At 40.0% G+C, this 21,791-nt stretch overlaps 1 protein-coding gene across 1 annotated transcript in view; it reads left to right on the forward strand.

The window, feature by feature from the left end:
- Positions 1-21,791, forward strand: part of LOC115041091 (regulating synaptic membrane exocytosis protein 1-like) — a 67,688-nt gene that overhangs the window by 21,103 nt on the left and 24,794 nt on the right. The window contains exons 2-4 of the mRNA XM_029498390.1: positions 1,799-2,012; positions 16,260-16,567; positions 17,028-17,929. Of these exons, the coding sequence (XP_029354250.1) occupies positions 1,799-2,012; positions 16,260-16,567; positions 17,028-17,929 (1,424 nt within the window). The remainder of the gene's footprint in view (positions 1-1,798; positions 2,013-16,259; positions 16,568-17,027; positions 17,930-21,791) is intronic.

The raw sequence follows: 21,791 nt of genomic DNA on the forward strand, positions 1-21,791 counted from the left end.
CGTTTAAACTTAAGCACAACATCCCAGATATTTGAGAAAAGATGTGAGCTGCTTTGGCTGTGTGTCAAAGAAGATATTTCATTCGTAACCTTTTCGCACATCAGTAGATAGCTGTGTCTTTGGAGGTATAGCAGCACCAGCTCACTAATCGGTACAGTTGGTGGTTTGAGTTTGTCTTAGTGTCCATGGGCCGGATACTGATACTAAACCTCATATTGCCTGAGCTATATCATTGATGTGAGAAAGTGTGTACAAATGTACAAACTGCACTTTGATTGTGCTTCCATTGTAAAGTACTTTTGGAGCTTGATAGGATTCCATAAATGTTGGTATTTGTTATTTATTTTCACGTTTCATTCACCATTTCCTGCAACAACATTACTGTCCCTGTTCCAACCATCCCACTGTGAGCTGATTGGCCATGTTATGTCCCAGTCTGCTAGTCACCTCCCTGTTTCAGCTGTGTATGCTGGCAGTCCGGCTCAGTCTCGCTAAAAGACTGATAAGAGGAATGGACAGCTCGTTTTTGTGCACTCATTTCCTGGACTTAAAGTTTTTTTCTGGGATATTGCCTCATTCACCTTGTATTTTGTTGGAATTGAAATTATTAGCTTTGTCAGAAAACTTCACGGACAGAAACAGACCTTGTTTTGTAGCTCTGTTCCATAAAGGCACAGCGGTGTTCCTGGATTTTGGAGGACTTAATGGTGGAAGACTGCTGGTTTTATTTCAATCACAAGAAGCTGCTGACACTGGATCAGGTGTTATGTCTTCTACCACATTCCTACCCAACAGCTGAGCACTGTAGGCTGAGGACTGTAGAAGACATGTCTGCTTTCAACAAATGCAGGTGGTCAAGATGAATTCCATATATTTTTTAAATTCATCTTTCAGTTCATCATTCAGTGATATTTCTAAAATATGCACTTTTGGACAGTTGGTTTTCACAGAACAAGCAAATTCGCATTGCTAGTTATATTGTAATCTGGGACCATGTGATTACAGATTATGGCCTAAATCAGTGGCACCATTACAGCTCAGAAGGCCTTCCACATGTTAAACTTCCTTTTTTTGGGTTAATAGCTTTAATATAAATGCCTTATTTTTATATTGCCAGTGCACTATATTGTCTTTGTTAAAAAAAGCAGAGAGGACTTTACTCAGTTTGCTGCCAAAGCACCAATGATTTAACTGGAACTACTTCTACAAATGAACTGCAAAGCTGTGAATGAAGCCATCTCCTTCCTCTTTATCGCTCTCACTCAGCAAGCCAATTAAAGCGCCTATATAAGCCATGGTATGCTAATGCAATATCCCTATGACAGTTTTGTTGAGACAACATTGTGGATGCTTTCACATGGCTTGATTTGCAATTCACACTTGGGTTATTTCCTCCATAGGTGTCCCAGGAAACAGGGAGGGGAAAGGCTATGAGCCACTGAGAGCAAAACTGAGCTGAAGTTTCGTTTAATTGGATGTGTGTGTGTGTGTGTTTGTTTGTTTGTTTGTTTGTTTGTTGTTGTTGTTTTTTTTTTTGAAAGGCACCTTTCAACTGGTACTCTAATTGCCAATTATTTTGCACCAACTGAAATGTTGTTCTCAATGTGTATGTATTATATCGCTTTCTGTAGCTGTGAAATTTATTTACTTAAAAATTGAATCGCTGATTCAGAAATTGCTCCATGATCTTTACTGTTTCTTTCTTTCAACAGTGCTAAGGGGTTATGTTTATCAAAGTACAAAAGGTTTGAAGTTGCCTGATGCATCACTAATGGGCATTTTGAACTTCTCTCCCCAGAACACTGCACCAGCAGTTTGAGAGCTACAAACAGGAGGTGCGGCGCATTGGGGCGGAGACACGACGTCAGCAGACGCAGCAGAAAGACGATGCGCCCACCTGCGGAATCTGCCGCAAGACCAAGTTTGCCGATGGCTGTGGCCACCTTTGCTCCTACTGCCAGACCAAATTCTGTGCTCGCTGTGGAGGGCGGGTCTCTCTGCGCTCCAACAATGTGAGAAACCTGCTCTCTGACCTTCCTCCAAACCCCCATTTTTCTTTATTCCTCTCACACTCGCCTCATTCCTGCTGTAGTTGATGTTACAGTTTGTCTCTCTGCTTCTATGTGTTATGTTAGTCTGCCTTTTTTGCTTCTTGGTCACACTTTGGTGACGCCAAAGTGTATTGGAAGAATGGCTTGGCAGCAGTCATTGGCCCTTTAATACCCATTTTAAGGTTGCAGGTGTAGTATTGTGGTAAGGTTATAAAAAAAACAACAACCAAAAAAAAAAAAAACCCACTTGACTTCACCTGAATGTGAAAACACACCGGTTACAGCACCTGTGTTGCCCTGTGGGTCCTGTGACTGCACTGCAGTTGTCAAGCAGGCATGTCAGGCAGTGATAGTGCTCCTGGTTTCAAGACAATAGCCCAGGACCAGCAAGCGTAAGCGATGCAAACTTAACCCCCTTGTCCACAATGTTGTCTTCTATTCAAAAATGGTTTCATGATTAATCAGACTTTTTGCCTAGCTCATATTTAGCATTCATTTGGACACCACAATTAATTTACTATGTGCTATTTGTTTCATTTGAACATTCAGTCATAATCAACCAGCCTCGGCCCATCCAGCCTAATGCCTTTCCACATGCAGTGGCTATTGTGGACTGCAGCCAGTGACAGTTGTTCTTGTTCTGCTCAGATGGTACATGTGGAAGATATGGTGCTTTGCTAAGCTCACCAAGGCTGCAGAGTAGAACTAGAACTGCTGTCTTCCGCTTCAGCTACCAGACTAGCTCCTCAGCTGTAAGGAGAAGGGTTGGTCAGCAATGCTCACCCATAATTGCAACAACTATATTCCAGCTGTGAAACCTTGTTTCACAGCAAAAAACTAAATGACAAAGATAGCAGGATTTTGGTTTCTGAGTTTTTGAGCATACAGAGTTATGTCTCCCTGTCAGCATTATCTCATATTGCTCTTTAGAGTGGATGGCAGGGAAGGTGGAAAAACCATGATGATGTGTAAACAAGGGTCTGCAGCCATGCTGGTGGTACTGTGAGAATGTATTCATGCACAGCAATGATTTTAGTTGATCGTAAATGCTAGCATGCTAACATTTACTAATAGGCACTAAACACCAAATGGCATTGGAAGAAAACAGTGATCAGTAATTTAACATCATCCCACGGGTAGCATCATTGTCCAAATTACATCCAACTTGCCCAGAAAGCAAAATAATGAACAACGAAAACATCTGTTAATGTGAATACATAATGAATAAACTGAGTGGAGCCTCACCTATCTTACAAATTCAAGTGGCAAGAAGAATCTAACTCTACTACCAGCTTACAGAGCGTGGCATCCATAAACCAAACACGTTGTGCTATTTTAAGTCCCAGCCCTCTTCCATGCAACCATTCACTGGGCTGTCCTCCAAACCAAGATAGAGGACCGCCTCCTGAGTATCTTACCTGACTATGGGCTCTCCACCTTTGGCCTGCTGGTCCCCAATCTGTTCAGAATCCGCCCATCCCAGCTGGGAAGCAAACTGGCACCGCATGTATGCAGAACTTGAAGGCCAGTGAAATTGGGGGATAAAGATAGTATCCCTGTTGGTGAAGCCATTAATATTACTTTCACAGCAGGCTGGCTGTTACATTGAAATCAAGAGACTAGCAGGATGTTAATACAGCTATAAATAAAACAAATAAAGATAACAAAGATTCATTCAAGGACAAATTGTGTTCAAAATAACACCAATCACTGGGGCTATTTTTTTTAAATAAGGCCTTTTTTTATGATGGAATGTAATGCCTTGAGATGATCCATGTAGAATTTCAATGGCCTAAATAATTAATTGAGTGCAAATGTGTTTTGAATATAGGCTTATTCAATGAGTAGATTTACCCTGTGTTTCTAAATGTGATAGAATATGTTTGTTTTTGTCTGTGAGGCTGCAGTATCATGAAGAATAAGTTCAATCAAACCCCTTGTTTCCTGTCAAATTAAGACACCAAATACAAAATATATACAGTATATTATTCCTTTGCATAATTCAATTGTTATCCAGCCGCCACATTTGGAATAATTATTTACATATTGAACATTTAGTTTCTTTGTTTTCAAAATAAGATTACAGTAGAGGCATTTTTTTAAATCACTATCCCAATTCTTCAGCATTTATAATGACGCAACTATAACTAGCAATTTGACTTATACATTTCTCACGACACAACTCCATTTCTTCTATGTATGTACACTTTTAAGTGGTTGTGTGTATCCTGTGTGTGAGATTTGTGTTCATAGTGAAGCTCCTTCAGTCTAGGCGGTCCTGCCCTGGGTTGTCCAGTAGGCCAAGCAGAATAACAGGATTAGGGAAGTGTTAGCTTTGTTTCAAAAAAGCCTTATCTCCTGTCTACATAGTGCTCATTTACTCTGCATCAGCAACACAATGTTTTTCTCCAGTTTGCATTTAAAGCATACACATAATAACACAAGTAGACCACAGACCACAGAAATATTTGAACCTGGCCTTCAGTCAGACTTCAGCTACAGTTTAGTTTAGGGAAGTTTAGTGACAGTGTTGTCGAGGCTGTGATGATGCCACAAGGACAATATCTGTCCACAGACGGACCTCTGACCGAGTCTGTGCTTCAGTAGGTGTCTTGTTTTGCCATGATGACACACAAACAGTCACACATGGTGAAAACCATACCAGCTATGCTTCTCCAGCTGGTAACAAAAACTGTTTTCTAATCTATAATCACTAATTGTCTATAAATGGTCCTTTACACCATGCTTACACATTGGCTGTCATTCACCCATTTATACACACACTGTTGCAAGCAAGCTTCCATGAGCTTGACCATGGGAAGCAATTTGGGGCTCTGCGTCTTATCCAAGTACCTTTAAAAATGTGGTCAGCAGGGGCTGGGGAGCAAAATGTAATTTCACATTTGCTTATGGCAACACAAAATGTGTCATATCCCGTTTTGAGTACTACTAAATTTGTTAGTCATATGCAAACAAATTATGATTTTCATATATTATAGTGAATGTTTTTTGCATTATAATACGTATTTATGATAATTTATCTCTATTGCAAGCTGCTTTTAAAATGCCAGAGAAACACTTTGATTTTCAGACATTTATTTTACTGTTTGAAATCAGTGAAATTGTAATGATGATTTGAAAATATTGTGAACAAACTAAAATTCTAATTATTCATCAATTCCTGTTGACAAAGCGGTGCAGTGCTTCCCTGTGCCCTCCAGAAGGCATCACAGCAACAGGCTTACACAGACGCCATCCAAGCTTTCCATCCTGCTTCCCATCATAATGGGCATATTGTTTTATAAACCCCCCCCCAACATTAGCAATAATAGATTTATTCATTTGTGTTCATTATGTAGTTGAAATTAAAATAATAAAATATCTGATCCTCTTTGACTATTGTATCCAAGAAATAATGATGAACAACAATGAGAACAAGGACCACAACTTTGTTGGTGAATATTTGATAAAAGGCTGTTTGTGTTGAGATAAGAGGCCCAGTAAAGGTAAGGGCTGTGGAAGGATGTGCTCCATGTTGCTTTTAATGTCCCAGTTTCCTCCCTGCGCTGAGGAGCTGTGATACATCCTGATGTTGTCACAGGTCTTGAGTCACACCTAGGCCATGCCAAGCTGGGTCATGCATGTCACTTACATTAACATACTGTTGTCCTGACTGCCTCATACTGTCACTGAATATGAAGTGTGTGATTTGCGGAATGTGATTAACAAATGTTTGCACCACACCCTCTCTCCTTCTCTCCTTGACTTTTTCCTTTTTTTCCACATGATCTGTCCAATCTCCTTTTCCATCTACTCACCCTATCTGCATCTTTGTTTCTTTTGTATTTCACCCTTTCTTTCCATCCTTTCCTTCTTAACTTCACTTCCTCCTTCCCTTTTCTCAATTTTCACTGCTACCTGGACTGCATGCATCAAAGGAGGACAAAGTGGTTAGCATCTTTTTTGTGTTTTCTCTGTACTGTGAATATGATGTCTGTGTTACCTGAAGGTAAAACTGCTGACTGTGTTCAAATCTGGAGTTGAGATCTCTCTTTTCTGATTTAAAATTTCTAAATTTACTGAGAACCTACACAGATTCATGAATTTTGTTTCTGTCATATTGGCCAGGCCCATAATTTTCCAATGGAAGAAAAAGGGTTGAAAAACCAACATCATCAGATTCAAGAGAGCATGCTATTGGATTGGAATGCAGCCAGTGTGTGTACAAATCCACTTATGGATTACTGACTTAACTGAACAGAGGGAGTCCCTGATAGTTCATAGTTTCTCTTCATTTTGATTTCTCAGAGAAATGACTGTACTGTGTGGGGTGGAGCCACCTGAAACTATGTGTCCTCGCCAGATTTGCTCACTAGTGTAAAACCTGACTAATTCTCTGTCCATTGTCTGTCTCCTCCCCCTCCAAAGTGTCTCATAGTGAAGGACAGGGTAAGGCTCACTGGGTTTTGCTGCATGGGTCAACTACTATTGTCTCCCCTCCACACTTGGGTCTGTGCTCATTCACAGTATGAGAACACAAATTCAGGCCCACATTCAGATCTTGTCACACTGATAAATGCAGATAAGGAGTCCCAGGGCAGCTGGCTGTTGAACCTGCATTACTACTCTAATTCTGAGAATGAATGCAGACCCTGAATTTTGTAACTGGCGGGGAGAGTGAGCATGAGTCGTAATATAGGCTGTCTGCAGGGGTGTCTGAATCGTCTGACCCATTCCAACCCCTCTTCCTATGGCTATAGGCATGGCTGTGCTGGGAGGGGGGCTGTAGATATTATGGTAAACAAGAAAATGGGGGTTTTGGATTGGCATTTCAGCTGGCATGCATATAAGAAAGCTCTTTACCCTACAGACCTTTTATCTGAATGCATTATGAATGCACACTCATGCCTGTGCATGCTTTCCCTGCCTGTGTGTTTGAAACCAGACCAGCCTTGCCATAGGGAGACGGGAGAGGGTCGGGTATATGTTCCTCTTTGTCCACTTCCCCTCAATGCTTGGTCACTGCAAGATTCTGCCAAAGTTTTGTCACTGTTGTACCCTGTCTGAAAGTCTGACATGGGCAAGGGAATGACAGAGAGTGTTAGTTTTAGATGTTGCTGAACCTTCAACTGTCAGAAATAGGATAATTCTTTGTTACACATGCACCCAGGTAAGGCAGCAGAGTTTTGTATGCTGTCCATGATCAGTTCTCTCATTAGCACACAAGAGAATCCAGATGACTTGGTTTTAGTATGAATATGATAAACTGATATTTTTATTCAAGTAGAACTGGCTGTTCTGATTTTGTTTTCTCTCTTGTCCTCAGCCTTGAGGCCTTACCCTTTAAATGCTAAAAATCACAAGCTTTATCTTTAGTTTTTTTAGCACATTGTTATGTATTTAGCCCAGAAAACCATAATTAAGCTCATAGTTTCTAATAAGTTATAATAAGTTTAATAAGTATAATAATAAGTTTCTCCTGTTAAAATAATTTTCACAGGAAACATTAAAATGTCTGCAGTTTGTATTACTTTTCAGCAAGCTGTAAAGCCAAAGCAAACATCTACTAGGAACTATTGCACACTTGAAATATCAGTTTGTTTGAAATCTCAGACCTATTGTTTGTTTCAAAAATGTGAAAATTTCAGAAAGTAAATCTTGCACAGCTCTCATGCTGTGATGGAGGCAGAGCTTAGCAATCATCAGTTGCTGATATGTTAAAACAGGTTCTTTGACTTTATTATGAGCTTGAGTTTGCTCTTAACATAATTTCAAAATATAAGTTAAAAAAAAACAACAACAAACAGAAACAACGTTCTTGTGTATCAAGGAAGTTCCGTCAATGTATGTTTGGAAATTTTATTTTTAGTGTCGGGAACGAAAGGTCATTTAAACTGACTGTTGACTCAACAGTGTCAAGAATATCAGTTTCTGTATGTGTTAGAGGCTTAGCTTGCTCAGAAGTGTGTGCCAAAGCTGATATGTATATCATAGGCCTGCATTAGGCAACCCTGCTATTGCTGGTACTATAGCTTGTTAATGGCAGAGTCTTTGTTTATGTCTGTTTAATGTCAGCTCCAGATGGCTCCCAGAAAGGGAACGAACCACTGACAATCTGTGTCCTTTGTGGAGGAGCACTGCCTCCCAGTGGAGAGAAGGCGGGCACTGGGTCCAAAAGCACACACACACCCACACACTCTTATACATTTACTCTGAGAGTATAATGGTGTCAAAAAGACGTGTGAAGAAATGTACATGAACACCGAAGAATGCACACTACTCAAAAAAACAAAAAATGTACACTAAAACAAGTTCAAGGAAAGTCAAGCCATAACATCTCCCTACACTAATGATACACAAATGATAATTAATATCAAAGTCATGTTTGTGTATGATGAGGTGGATCAAATATATCATTGGTGTCATCAATGCTGTAAAATATTGTAATATAACATAAATAATGTTATTTCTACAGCTGCAGGTGTTTCTCATATTTACAGAGTCCCCCGCTGTGTTGAACATGTCAACGTGTTCTTTTCAGTAAATATATTTCCAATGATTCCACTTACATGAAACCTTTGCCGGAGTTTGGTATTGCCTCAAGAAATCCACACATATAGATAAATCCAAACATTAAGTCAATAAATAAAGGTATTTGTAATAAAGTGTAATTAAACTGAAAAAAGTAAAAGTACTCCACTTACCTTTAGGAAAAGCCGTAGACCAAGGCCTCCTGTTTGTACAAATCAATATCAGCTGAGGAAGTAGATGGTTAAGGGGTTATAAAAATTATTATTATTATTATTTTTTTTTAAACAAGCGTCACACCAGAAACATCTCATGATGGGCAAAAGCAACAAGCTCTCCCAAGACTTTCACTGCCTAATTGTTGCAAAACATGTCAATGGAAATGATTACAGGCATATTTCAAAACTTCTGAATCTTCCAGTAAGCACCATTGAATCCATCCATTATCCAGAATGGAAGGAACGTCACTCCAACATAAACCAGTCAGTCTCATATTACTGGCTTATTACTGTCTTTACGGTGTATAATTTAAGGACAATGAAATGGAGAGATATTAATGGAAATTATAATGAGAAAACGATCAAGCACATATCTCAGTTGGGAACTCAAACTCCAAACTCTGGTGAAAATTTCATGTGAATGGCCCTACATTTTGGCACCCTGTAGATTGATCTAAGTTATGGCCAGCAAACTCACTCTAACTCACACAGATGGAAACACATGCTCGGATTCAAACTGACGCAGTCTTGCTCATGACATTAAGCTGACACTGCACTTTAATGTAGGGAATGTACACTTAGGAAAATTTAAAACCAAGCTACAGATCAAAGAAGCAGATAAGAAAAAAAAAAAAGGGCGAACGGGAAAAACAATGATTATTATTAATCAGACGGTATACTTGTAAATCCCATCATGGCTTGATTCATGATGTTTGATTTATCCTAATTGGAGTAATTGTGTGTATTGTTATTTTGAGGAATGAGGCATTAAAGCCTACATTGAAGGTCTGCTCACTTTCTGTTTTATCGTCAGATGAAGCGGTTAGTTTATATATATTAGAGCGTGTATGACTGGTTGTGTTGAATTGCCCCATTCGACATCATGTACTTCCTGATGGCTTAGATTGCTTGTGGCTATTACGCCCCATGTTTCACCCTCCTTTATTTCTTCTTTGGGTTTTTCCCAGCCCCATTACAAGAAACAATCATTTTGAAACAGAAGGGGGGCCTTAACTGTGCCTGGAGCAATATCACAACAAAACACAGCAATTGAAGCTTTTTAATTGCTAATTTTATCATTCGTCATGCTTTTTTTCTTTCTTTCTTCTTTCCTTTTTTTTTCCGCTCAAGATTTGGAAAGAATATCACATAAATAACCTGAGAAGAGACATAGGCATTGGTCCATTCAAGCTTTTGTATACAGCACATCCTCCTGTTTTCAGATGTTTCCTATGTGTTGCTTTATTGAAGTAGTCGAATCCTTTTGAATAAAATGTTGCCTCTCTTCGAATCGTTTATCACTACTGACAGCTACTAGTTAATAACAGGCAACCCACCATGATGTCAACCATTGGTTTGTGAGCCACCGTTGTAATGTCTTGATTTTGTGATTTGTCTGTTGAGGTCGTGGGGTTTTTAAAACCGATACAAACCATATTTGAGGACAATGTGGAGCTGAGAATGAGTGAGGGGAAGACCTTATGTGCGCTGTACTCTATCCTCTGTTTTAGAAAAGCCTTTCAATCACATGGTTGCCATGCTCTAGTCAAATAATCAGTCATTTACAAATGAACCTTGTGTTGTATGTGTATGTACTAGCTACTCATCAGGTAAACCTTTACTGAGATCATGAATAAAGTGAGATTGGAATTCACCCCCTGATGGTCGATAGATAGAATGCTGCTTCCATCAGAGCAAGTTTGATAATAGCGAACAATGCTCCTGTTGTCAGTTTCCGTGTCGGAACACTAGAGAGCAGCTCAAGCAATAAAGAAGCAAAGATTTCGGCATTTTGATTTCATGAGGCCATTACTGGCCATATAGAAGGTTTTGCCGACTTGGCATGGGCTTGGGTGCCCAACGCTGATCATCCTTTCACTGTTAACTTTCTGGTAAAAACGCAACAAAAAGAACCTTAGAGATACGTTTTTAATGTATTTTTAAAAAAACCCCGCTGCATCACTTTCCTAGCTATGGCACTGCACTCAAAAACTTCATTCTTCCAAACAAGCAATTGATTTCTTTCATTAAGAGAAATCATGAAGGTAGTCTTGTAAAAGAACAAAATTAAGGATTCATCTTTTGCCTGTGAGATGCATTATTATCAAATCAGGGTAACATCTGTGCTGAGGTCACAGATAGAGCAACAAGAAAGAGGGAATAGAAGGAAGAAGGAATATTTTGCATATATTCTCATCCACGTTGGGCTCTGATTACTTGCATTCCAGTAATGTTTTCATTATAATTATCAGCATCTGAGTGTGGAAGTCTTTTTGAGAAATTGCTTTGAAAGTTGAGATGGAGCAAAAAACGAAACTTCTTTGTGATCAGAAATGTAAAAGCAGTGTGGATTTACAGCTACAACAGCTCTGCTTTACCTTCCTCACCACTGAACGGCCGTCTGCTTTCAGAGTTGATCTATCACCTTATTAGAGGAAATGGAGCATTATGGCTTTTGCGGTCATCTTTCTTCCCACCATTCAGGATTTACCATTCTTTGAATGATGGCAGTTTAAACCCAGTGCTGCCTCATATGTCATTCTGTCGCAGCATGTGTGTGTATTGAGGGTGGGGTCACGCACACTGACTGAAAACAACCACCCCCTTCTCCCTTCTCCAATATATACTACCTGTTTAAGGGAAAGCTGAGGTTCACACAATTCAGGCCTAAATGAATGCTGTTCTCCCTGGGAACTGCTGCCGAAGGCTGCTGACAAAACATGCCTTCACCGTTTTGTCAGCAGATGGTTGGAGTAGCACTGGGGGTGGGAAATGAAGGGGAGGGGCTGGGGTAGAGAGAAGTGTGAGTAACAGGTGTGTGGTGTCTTCATTTTCAAAGTCAGCCAGGTGTGTCCGCAGAGCTAGAAGGCTGGGAGTGGAACAAAGGAATGAAAGGGGACAGGTGACGAAAATGAGAGGGACAGAGAGGAAAGGAATAAAGGATAGGTAGTAAGGTAAAGGAAAGGAAAGGAGACACTGGAGACTGGAGGAGAGGAGGGAAAGGTTCAAAAAAGACAAGGAAGTTAGGAGGAAAGAAACAAAACAGAGGAAAAGAAATAGAGATATAAAGGAAATGAGAGGAGGAGAAAAGAGTTGAAGTGGAGGAAAAGAATGGAAGGGAGGATGAGAGGTGTAGAGCCAATAATGTCTAGCCCACCAGATTATTTTGGAAAAAAAATTTTATTTGTAACTATTATTATTTTTTGTACATTATCACACCCACATAATCCCACCTAAATGCCATATTATAGTTCTAATGTCAAAAATAGAGACTCCATCCCTGTCAGAAGCTTATTACACTTTTACCATGCTGAGAGTGAAAAAAGGCATTCATTCATTCATTCCTTCATCTTCGACTGCTTTCCCGTTCCCGGGTTGCAGGGGGTGCTAGAGCCAATCCCAGCTCACATTTTGTGAGGGTGGGGCCCTGGACAGGCCACCAGTCCATCACAGGGCCAACACACAGAGACAATTCAGAGTCTCCAATTAAAACCTAAGCAAGCATGCCTTTGTACGGTGGGAGGAAACCCACACAGGCACACAGGAGAACATGCAAACTCCTCACAGAAAGTCCCCAGGCCTGGGAATCAAACCTGTGACCTTCTAATTGTGGGGGCAACAGTGCTAATCACTGCCACTGTGCTTCCTTTCATTGAACCAAAAAGTTTAAATTAAAAAATCAGACCTAGAGACTTTGCATTTAGAAATTTAGGTAGGATGAACACATATTTTGCGTCTCTTCTTCCTAAAACTTTCTATTTTCACTGTCAACTTTTCTCTGTTTTGATGGCTCCATGTTTCTCTATAGTATATGTTTCTATTGCCACCGTACGTAAAGGTAAACAATCAATCCCATATAAATGACGTAGCTTACTTTTAGGAGGAGTGGGTAACATCTTAATTATCATATACAAGTATGTGAAATCATTATCTAAATTAATTTGAGTCCAGAATGTGGTTAGTATATACATTTATCATTCATAACAGCCTAATTTTCTTCACTTTCAGTTAAATTTGGATTTGTTTTTTGCTCTGTCTTGCCATATTTTGGCTTTGGAAATATTCAGCGTGAGGCCAAACTTATCTGTCAACCCCTGATATAGAAATTCTTGAACAGTGATAATTTCAGGCAATCTAAATTCTTTTTTTTTTTTTTTTTTTAACAATCTGATAAGTTCTGACACACATATACATACTGTATGCATATATACAGTGACACACAAACACAGTCACACATCACGCTGCACAACAGTGATGCAGTGAGAGGTGAGCCGAGTGGGCTGCCTGTGGACGGAGGCAGCTGATTGGCTCATCTCAGGATCTGACATCATGCTCTGACTGGCCTATGCAGCAAGCACAACTGAACATACATGAGTCTCTTACACACACTAAACGGAGGAGATTAGGCATGTCTCGTATCCCTTATTTGTTTGTGTGTTTGCGTGCTCTAACTTTCTTGTTCCCTCTAGCCTTGAAGCACAGAACAAACATATGGAAGTTTGGGATATTTTTGCTATATTCGGTTTTAGAACACACTCCTGTTAGTGCTTTCCTGTATATTTCATTCTGGATTCATTTTATGGATTAGAACTTTTCCTTCTCTGTATTGGCAGTGATCAAAATAGCAAACTCTAGTCAAAAACTTTTTCATTTACTCTTTAATTAACTTTTGTATCCTGTTTGGAAAACCTTAACTATTATCGTCCTTTAGTTTTACGAGTCAAACTTGTTTATCTTTTATCTCCTCACTGTAAATACAGTTTGCATGAGTAAGAACGTGGCTTCTCAGGAAGTTGATTGTATGATGGTCTGATATCAATTTTACATGTTCTGTTTTGTGTATTATTGTGTAATTGTGTATTGCGTAGCAGTTAGCGTTGTTATCCCACAATAAGAAATTTGTGGGTCCGGTTCCCAGCCTGGGGCCTTTCTTTGAGGAGTTTACATGTTTTCCCCGTGCCTGCATGGGTTTCCTCTCACCCTCCAAAGACATCATGTTTGGGTTAACTGGTGACTCTAAATTAACTGTAGGTGTGAATGCTAGTGTGAGTGGTTGTTTGTCTTTGTGTGTTGGTCTCGTGGAAAGGACTGGCGACCTGTCCAGGGTGTACCCTGCCCCTCACCCTGAACGTTGGCTGGATGAAACAACGACCCACCCTGAGGTCCAATATGCTCTTTAAAACAGCTATAAATCAGTGGTAGCTGTGAAAATAAAATATTTTCAGGGGTTTACGTGAAACTCACTTTTTGAAATAACTAGTATTAGTAGGGTTAGTACAATAACTAGTGATTGACTATATTACTGTACTGTATTTACTGTATTTACTGTAATCTTCTTGAAATAAAGAAAATGTTCAGGTTACTTACAGTTTTTACTTGCATTGGGGCCATGATGCCTCATTTCAGTCGAGCCAAAAATAACCACAATAATAATAATAAAATGTTGATCAAGTTTTAGAGGAGTCTTTATAAATAAAGCGTTAATGTAACACTACAATAAATAATACAACGTTGAAATGCACACAGCTGTACACGAAAAGCTAAACTTTAGTCCAAGCTTTTGGTTCTTGAAAATGTTGACACTTTTCTGTTGTTACTAATTCTAACCCGATTGGCACCACAGAATGCTTTCTAATGATTGGCTCTTCAGCCAGCTGTGCACATTGCAGACATTAAAACCTCAAACTTGCCATGGTTACTGAGGTGACCACACAGCTACCGCCTCTCCAGGTCCATAAAAACTTTGTGTAAACGGTCACTTTTGTTTGACAAAAGAGTCTTTGACTGACAAACAGTTCGAGTATTTAAGTGCGCCATCTGACACATGTCCATCTCAGCAGTTATTAAAAACTCGACAAAGACATATTAGAATCCAAATTTTCATTAGCCAAAGCTGCAGAAATGTTATGTTGTAAATTGCTTCTTTGGTTTAAAAGGTGTGAAAAAGCTTTGCTTTGATTGATTTAGCCGGAAATGAAAGCTGCAAAGAACAAATCTTTTCTTTTTCGTAAATGTTACAGTAAAAAAAAAAAATCATACCCCGTCCTGTACTGGAAAATAGTATGCATCTCGGAGGAATGATGGACGATAGGGGCACTATAGGTTAGAATTTCTGAATTGTGACCTAGTGTGCCTAGTTGATGAGTTGAATAATGGTGGATTACTGGCCAGTGGTAATCTGTGGCCCCTCAGATGAGGTAAAGAGGTGGGGAAAGACAGAGAGAGAAAGAGACTGTAGTGTGTAGCTGGGCAGCTGCCTGACAGCTGTGGGCCGTGCAGGCACTGGATTTACTTTAGATTAGTCTGGACATGCGCCAACTAGGATTCAATCAGGCCAAGATGAATGTGCTTTGGTGCACTAACTACTAACTGCTAAACAGACTGCCAACGGTCCATCCCACTGGCCATCAAGGAGGAATATTTTGGGGTTTCCTGAGGTCCCAGAGGTGTTCTGTTTTTAATTTATTCCAATATCCTGAAGTAGACAAGGGACCGCTGTGTTTCTCCTCGTTTTGGATTGATTCTCTGGGAAATAAACTGCTGGGATTATAGATACGAAGGGAGATAAATCCTGTTGGGTTTTTTTTGTTTTGTTTTGTTTGTTTGTTTTTTTTTTTGCTGGTGAAGTGACGTGATATTCAGTAGCCATGGCTGCATGTGAGTATATGGTCATGATGAAGAATCCAATTTTATCACTGGTTCTTAATACGTCTCTGATTATCAATTTTCCATTTTTAATGTAATGATACATTTCATAAAGTTTGAGGATAAATCATAGAAAACCACTGCAAAGTTGATGAACTTACTAGAAAGATGTTAATATCCCTCCTGTGAGATGAGCATTATTATTATATATAATATATATATGCAGGACAGTGTAATTTACATTTAATTGGAACTCGTTTAACAGCGTTTGTAGTCCTCTAAAATGATCCCAATATGGATCAATCTGAAAGTATTACTTTTTATAAATCAGTACAATAAGAGCCATAAGACATAAGAAAGAACCCACAGGAGAAGTAAAACAGGACCTGTTGAGTTTTTTAGAGCTTTTTTTTTTTTTTTTCAGAGCTGTATTCAACAGCAATGTTGAAATGATGAAACAGCACAGCCTGTCATAACTCAGTGCTCTAACTGATTATCTGTGTCAATGGAAAGACGGGAAAACATTTTTTTTCCTAAAGTTGAGACACCACCAATTGTGGCAACAGAAGAAAGACAGCTAACTGACACAATAAGAATATTAACTGTAATTTATTGCTTAAAACTGTCCTCATCTGTTGGTTTCTAGGCCCTCTATGTTCAATAAAAATCATGTGTGTTGGGTAAATGTTGACTATGCCACAGATTTTTGTATCACAGATATGCCTCATTTGTGAATAATTCCATTTGTCTATTGTTCTCTAATGCTACAGCAGCTTGCACAAGCTTGCAAACACGTTTGTCCTTTCAACCCCTGTAGGTGATGTGGGTATGCAACCTGTGCCGTAAGCAGCAGGAGATTCTCACCAAATCAGGAGAATGGTTTTCGGGGTCAGGGGTGCGGCCGGGGAGCCTGGGCACCTCTTTGTACAACCCAGCCACGGGAGGTGAGGCCCAGCGTGACAGGAAGCTTCTGCGCTCCAGGTCCCAAGCTCCACCATCTGGCACCAAGACCAACGCAGGACCAGACAGGACACAGCCACCCACTGGTATCACTGGTATCACTGCTACCAAGGGTGCTGATACCATGCCTGGTTCTCGCTCCCAAAGTGAACCACCAAGAGAAAAGTAAGGCATTAGAATACACAACACAACTTCTGTAAGCTGCAGTAACTGTCAGTAGAGGAGGTTTCACACAGAGTGCACATCTGTACATCCAGTCTCCATCATTCAACATGATGGGAATTGGAAAAACAGTGAAATCTAGCAATGCTTGAAGGCAAGGATCAATTTTTTTCTGGTATATTAGCTGGGGCTTCAGTTGTGTTTTTAATCCACTATGCAAAGGAAAAAAAAAAAAAAAGACTTCACAGGTGGACAAGTCAGGTCACAGGTTTCAGTCTTGAGAGGTTGGGGTTATTTGAGTGGGTGAGATAAGTAAGAATTCATCACTTTTGTTCCTTTAAAGGTGATTCAACCTAGGTATTGAACTGGATATTTCTCTTCTCATCTTTTTATATCTAAACATTTACATCTGTGTCTGGAGACTATATGATACAAGGCTGTAACAAATCATCCTTTTATCCAGGAAAAGGCCAGTTTCCCTCCATGAACAAAACGGGAAGGGAGGCATGGGAAGAGGTAGTGGCAGGAGACCTGCTGGGAAGTTGCCATCTCAGTCCTCCCTAGATGAGCGGGTGGGGCCTGGGGACAGAGGAGAAAGACGGATGGGAGAGGGACGGAGGCTGGAGAAGATCCATTCTCAGGACTACGAGGATGGGGATGGCTTGGGTCATTCAGAAACAAACCGGAGACGGCCAGAGGATGATGAGCAAAGGGAGCGGCAGCGCCGTGAGGAGGAGTTCCAGAATCGTTACCGTAGTGACCCCAACCTAGCCCGATACCCAGTGAAACCACAAAAGGAGGAACAGGAGATGCGTATGCATGCTAAGGTGTCCAAGGTACGTCATGAACGTCGACACAGTGATTTGGCGATCAATGAGGTAGGACTTGGACCTGGTGAAGGTGGAGGTGGCGGAGGTAGTGCAGGTGAGATGCCTGAAAACCGTCTTACCAGGAGGGGTGTAGGGGTGGAGGGAGACCACAAGGTCTGCCTGGAGAACCACCGAGCCTACTCTGTGGATAGGACCGTGGGGGCAGGAGGGGGGTCTCAACATGGTGGAGGTGGATTGAAATCAGGGCCCCAAACTGGGGGACCAGTGCCTCCAGATTGGGGCCCAAACAAGGGTCGCCTAGAATCTGGTACAACACGGACATCAAGGGACAAAGGTGGGGATAACCTGCTGAGAAAGGACTCTCAGAGCTCGGACCAGTCGGAGTCTTTGCGGCCACCCCCTCCACGGTCATACAAGAGCAAGCGCGGAGTCAACAAGAGGCAGATGTCCATCAGTAGCTCAGAGGAGGAGGGCGGCTCCACGCCCGAGTACACCAGCTGTGAGGACGTGGACATGGAAAGCGTCAGCGAGAAAGGTCAGTCGGACAGATGTACTCTCTCCGCTAGTTTGCAAAGCTAAATCAAACCCAACTTGCACCTGTCATCCATACTTTTCCATAAAACACTGTTGTATATAGTTATATGTTGAAATTGAATTTGTGTCCCAGCAATTGTTGCCACTCACCAAAATTTAAAACAGCAAGCAAGAGGTTTCTGTAATTCTCCTTACATGGTCATCCTCAAGATTCATGTGATCCTCATTCTATCTATCTACATATATTATTGAAGACCTGCATTAATCTGTGCATGCTGTCTTCACAAATTTGCCAGGTTGACTCACATCCTGTATACCCAATGTAGTGTTGGCAGGATTAGAAGCACAGCAGTAATAATTTTTCAGATAATACTCCACCAGGTAGGGAATGCCATAATAAAGCTTCTTCTTATTTGAGGTCTTCCATATTCTCATGCTTCATGACCATATTCTCTTAGACCTAGCTTCTAAAATAGAAATGGTACCAGAATTAGGATGATGTGCAAAAAAAGTGCCAAAAATATTTTGGCTGGTAAGATTATTTAAATACCAACACCTTCTAATTTCGGACTATGAAACTATATGATAAGTGACAGGATGAAGCATCAACCCAGTGCATCACTATCCTTGTGTGTCATCTACACCTCAGCGCTGTGGCTAAACCCTGCTGCTCTAAGGACAGCTCTCATTTATTTGGAGAGTTCCTGTGATTTAGGACAGCAGATTTGTGGAATTAGGTCAGTAGCTCGCTTGCTACGTAATGCTTCGCTAACAGCCAGCTTTACCAGCCAACCATGGGACACAGGCTAAAATCAAGCCTAGCTGTGGCTGCAAGCTGCATGGTTACTGGTGGTTTCTTTGTATATGTGTATTTTGCAGCTCACTGTTGCAGAAGTGATGCCAGTCTGCTGAAATAAGCCATGTGAGGGAGCCTGAAATAAAGGGGCACAAGGTAGAGCTAGCTGTGCTCTATCAGCTTATCTCTTCCAGCGGTCACAGAAGGGGCCTATTCCAGATGTTTTAATCCAGATTACTATAACTCAGGGACTGGTAATGGGTAGGTGGTGTGGATTGGGATTATTAGCTGTTTTAAACACTCTTTGGCTAGCTGGGCCTCAAAACAGGATGTCTCCTTTTATTCTCATCTGTGGCATGAGCTAAGTTTTGCCAGATAATATACAACGTGTTTCCCTACAGAGAACACAGGGTTAAATGATATTTTTTTATGGGGCCAATCATTCCTCTTCGGTTATTGATTTATATAATGTGATAAATAACCCCATTTTATATATGTGCCACAGCATTTAAGTTTAACCTTTAATATTAAACAGGTTGTCTTGTGTAATCTTACGCAGATTAATACATGAAAAATAGTTAGCATATTTGCATATTTCCATCACATGTACATTGATTTTTGGTTTCTACAAAATCTTGTGTTTTCAAACTTTTTCACATTAAGGACACTGACAATACTTTGACAATAATTAGACCCCAGTTGTATTTTTGCTTTCCTTAACATGTTTATTAATCAGAGGGAGTGTGTGAAACCCATAATAAATAGTCATAGATGTTATTATTGTGTTATTTATAGATGTAATTGATTGCTTTTTGTTGGGGATTGTCTGGAATCTTATATGTGACATCTTAAGATCCCCTGACCCCACTCTGAGAACCATGGCTTTAAATGCTAGCAGATATATTTAGCTGTCTGCTGCAGCTGAAAATGGTCAAATATGAGGGCATGTGAGAGTGAAGAATATTGTGAGCTGAGCAGTCAAACGCAAACAAACTTGCTATTAAGCACTGTAAGGATTGGGTGATAATATATCTGTATTTTAATAAATACGAACAACACCCAGTCGCCATTTGATATAATATTCGAAACAAACTATTATTAGTCACTGTGATAATATATATTTTTTTTATATATGTATTGTGAATCCATTCAAATTTTTGTTTCTGCAATGATAATAATGTCATTTTTGAGTTGGGTCTTACTTTCACAAAGACGCTTGAGCAATGGTATAACGCAACAAAATGAAGTTTCTGAATTAGCAGAAACCTGTAAAGCTGCTGCTGAGAGGTTAAAAAATTATGAAATGTAATTTTAATTTAATTTAAAGCAAAGCACAAGAATCAGGGTAATGCATATTCATAGTTTAGATTATAAAATATGTTTTTTTTAACTCACACAACAGACAAGTTGTACTAGAGTATTTGCTATTCAATATTCATGCATAAACATTTTGTTACATATTCTAAAAATTGATTCACAGAAGTTCACAGTGGGGTTTTCATTTCTGCCCAACAAATCATATCTAAGCGGAGATGCCAGTGGGAAAATACCCCAGACTAGAGTTTTAATGGCACAGCTACTTTAGCTCAGTGCGTGAAGTGATTAAATGTAATTGGGTTAGGAGCAAGTCTGCTGTTGGGATGACACTGGATCTCAGGGGGCTGCACATACACTGTGTGTGTGTGCATGGTTGGTAGAACAAATGGTGAGGTCTAACAGACTTGTCGAGGCCAAAATTCTGGACCCCACAAGTAGATCACTGCTTGAGGTTTAAGACTTGTCAGGGTTGGGGTTAAGTTGTGTGTGTGTGTGTGTGTCTGTGTGTGTGTGTGTTATTGCAAAACATCTAACATGGAAGGATGCTCATATGAATGAAAATTGATTACCTGGCACATGAACTTTTCTTGTGTTTCATAAAACATTATGCGGCCCTTTGCCTTGAATACATTTTTGTCACCAATAGGAAAGTGTCGCTTTTTAAATATTGATTCAATTTTCATAGCCTCCACGAGTATGTGTGTATAACTGGCTTTGCTTGCATTAGGAGGTGTCCTGTCAACAGTTTTGCACACATCTCTTTTATTATGCCGGTCTGTTCATTTTACCATTTTCCTTAATATGCATATTTATGTTAATTTGTAACTGCACTCATGTTCACTCCCTCTCTCTCTCACTCACACACACTCACACCACACACACACATGCTGTTTATCATGAACAATACTACGTTAATACCTGCAAAGAGCTGATGCTTTGATGTAGCTGTAGTTAGTGGGGCAGCTCAGATTTTGTAATCTGCCCCATGTGCTCATCCTCCAAAACCCAAAAATCTACTCAGCAGTATAAACTGTGAAGTCAGCATTTATCCTCTCAGGCATTCTGAGTAGACTTTCAGATTTCAGATTAGCAGCACTGGAGTCATGTCTGCTTTTTACCATTTCCAACAAGTACTCTCATCTTATAACCTGGGCCATTTCAAATGACAAACATGAGTACATTAACTTCAGTTCAATCTTTTTTAGCTTTCTTTGAATGGATCATAATCACTCTGCCAAATACAGATTTTCCTCTGATCTCAAATTTGAAGATCCTCAAGGTTTCCTGAGATCTTTAACGTTCCCATCATGCTCATGTTTGTTCATGCAGTGGTGTAGTGGTCCAATGCTCAGCCAGTTTAGCTTCGATATTCTCATTTTGATAATGGATAATGAATAATGGATTAAAATGTTCCATTTCATGTTTCATATTCAACATACATTTTACATTACAAGACACAGTATAAGGCCACAACATTTTCCCCTCTTAGTTCTTTTTTGAATGGTTTTGTTGGAAAAAGTATTAAAAAAATACAATGACAGTTAAATTTCTAAGTAAGAGATCTTAGAGAGTAGAGATTTCCAATACTGAGCAATAAATTAAAAACCAGCCAACACCGGGGAGTCATTAGACATCAGAACATTTCTCTTTGTTAGCATGTGTAGGGTTCACACACGGCCCAACTGGTATGCACTCTTGGGCAGTCTTGTGCCATTTGTATGAAGCAGCCCATTATGACTGGTAGATCAGC

The sequence above is a fragment of the Echeneis naucrates genome, chromosome 1, assembly GCF_900963305.1.
Source record: "Echeneis naucrates chromosome 1, fEcheNa1.1, whole genome shotgun sequence".
NCBI classification, from domain to species: Eukaryota; Metazoa; Chordata; class Actinopteri; order Carangiformes; family Echeneidae; genus Echeneis; species Echeneis naucrates.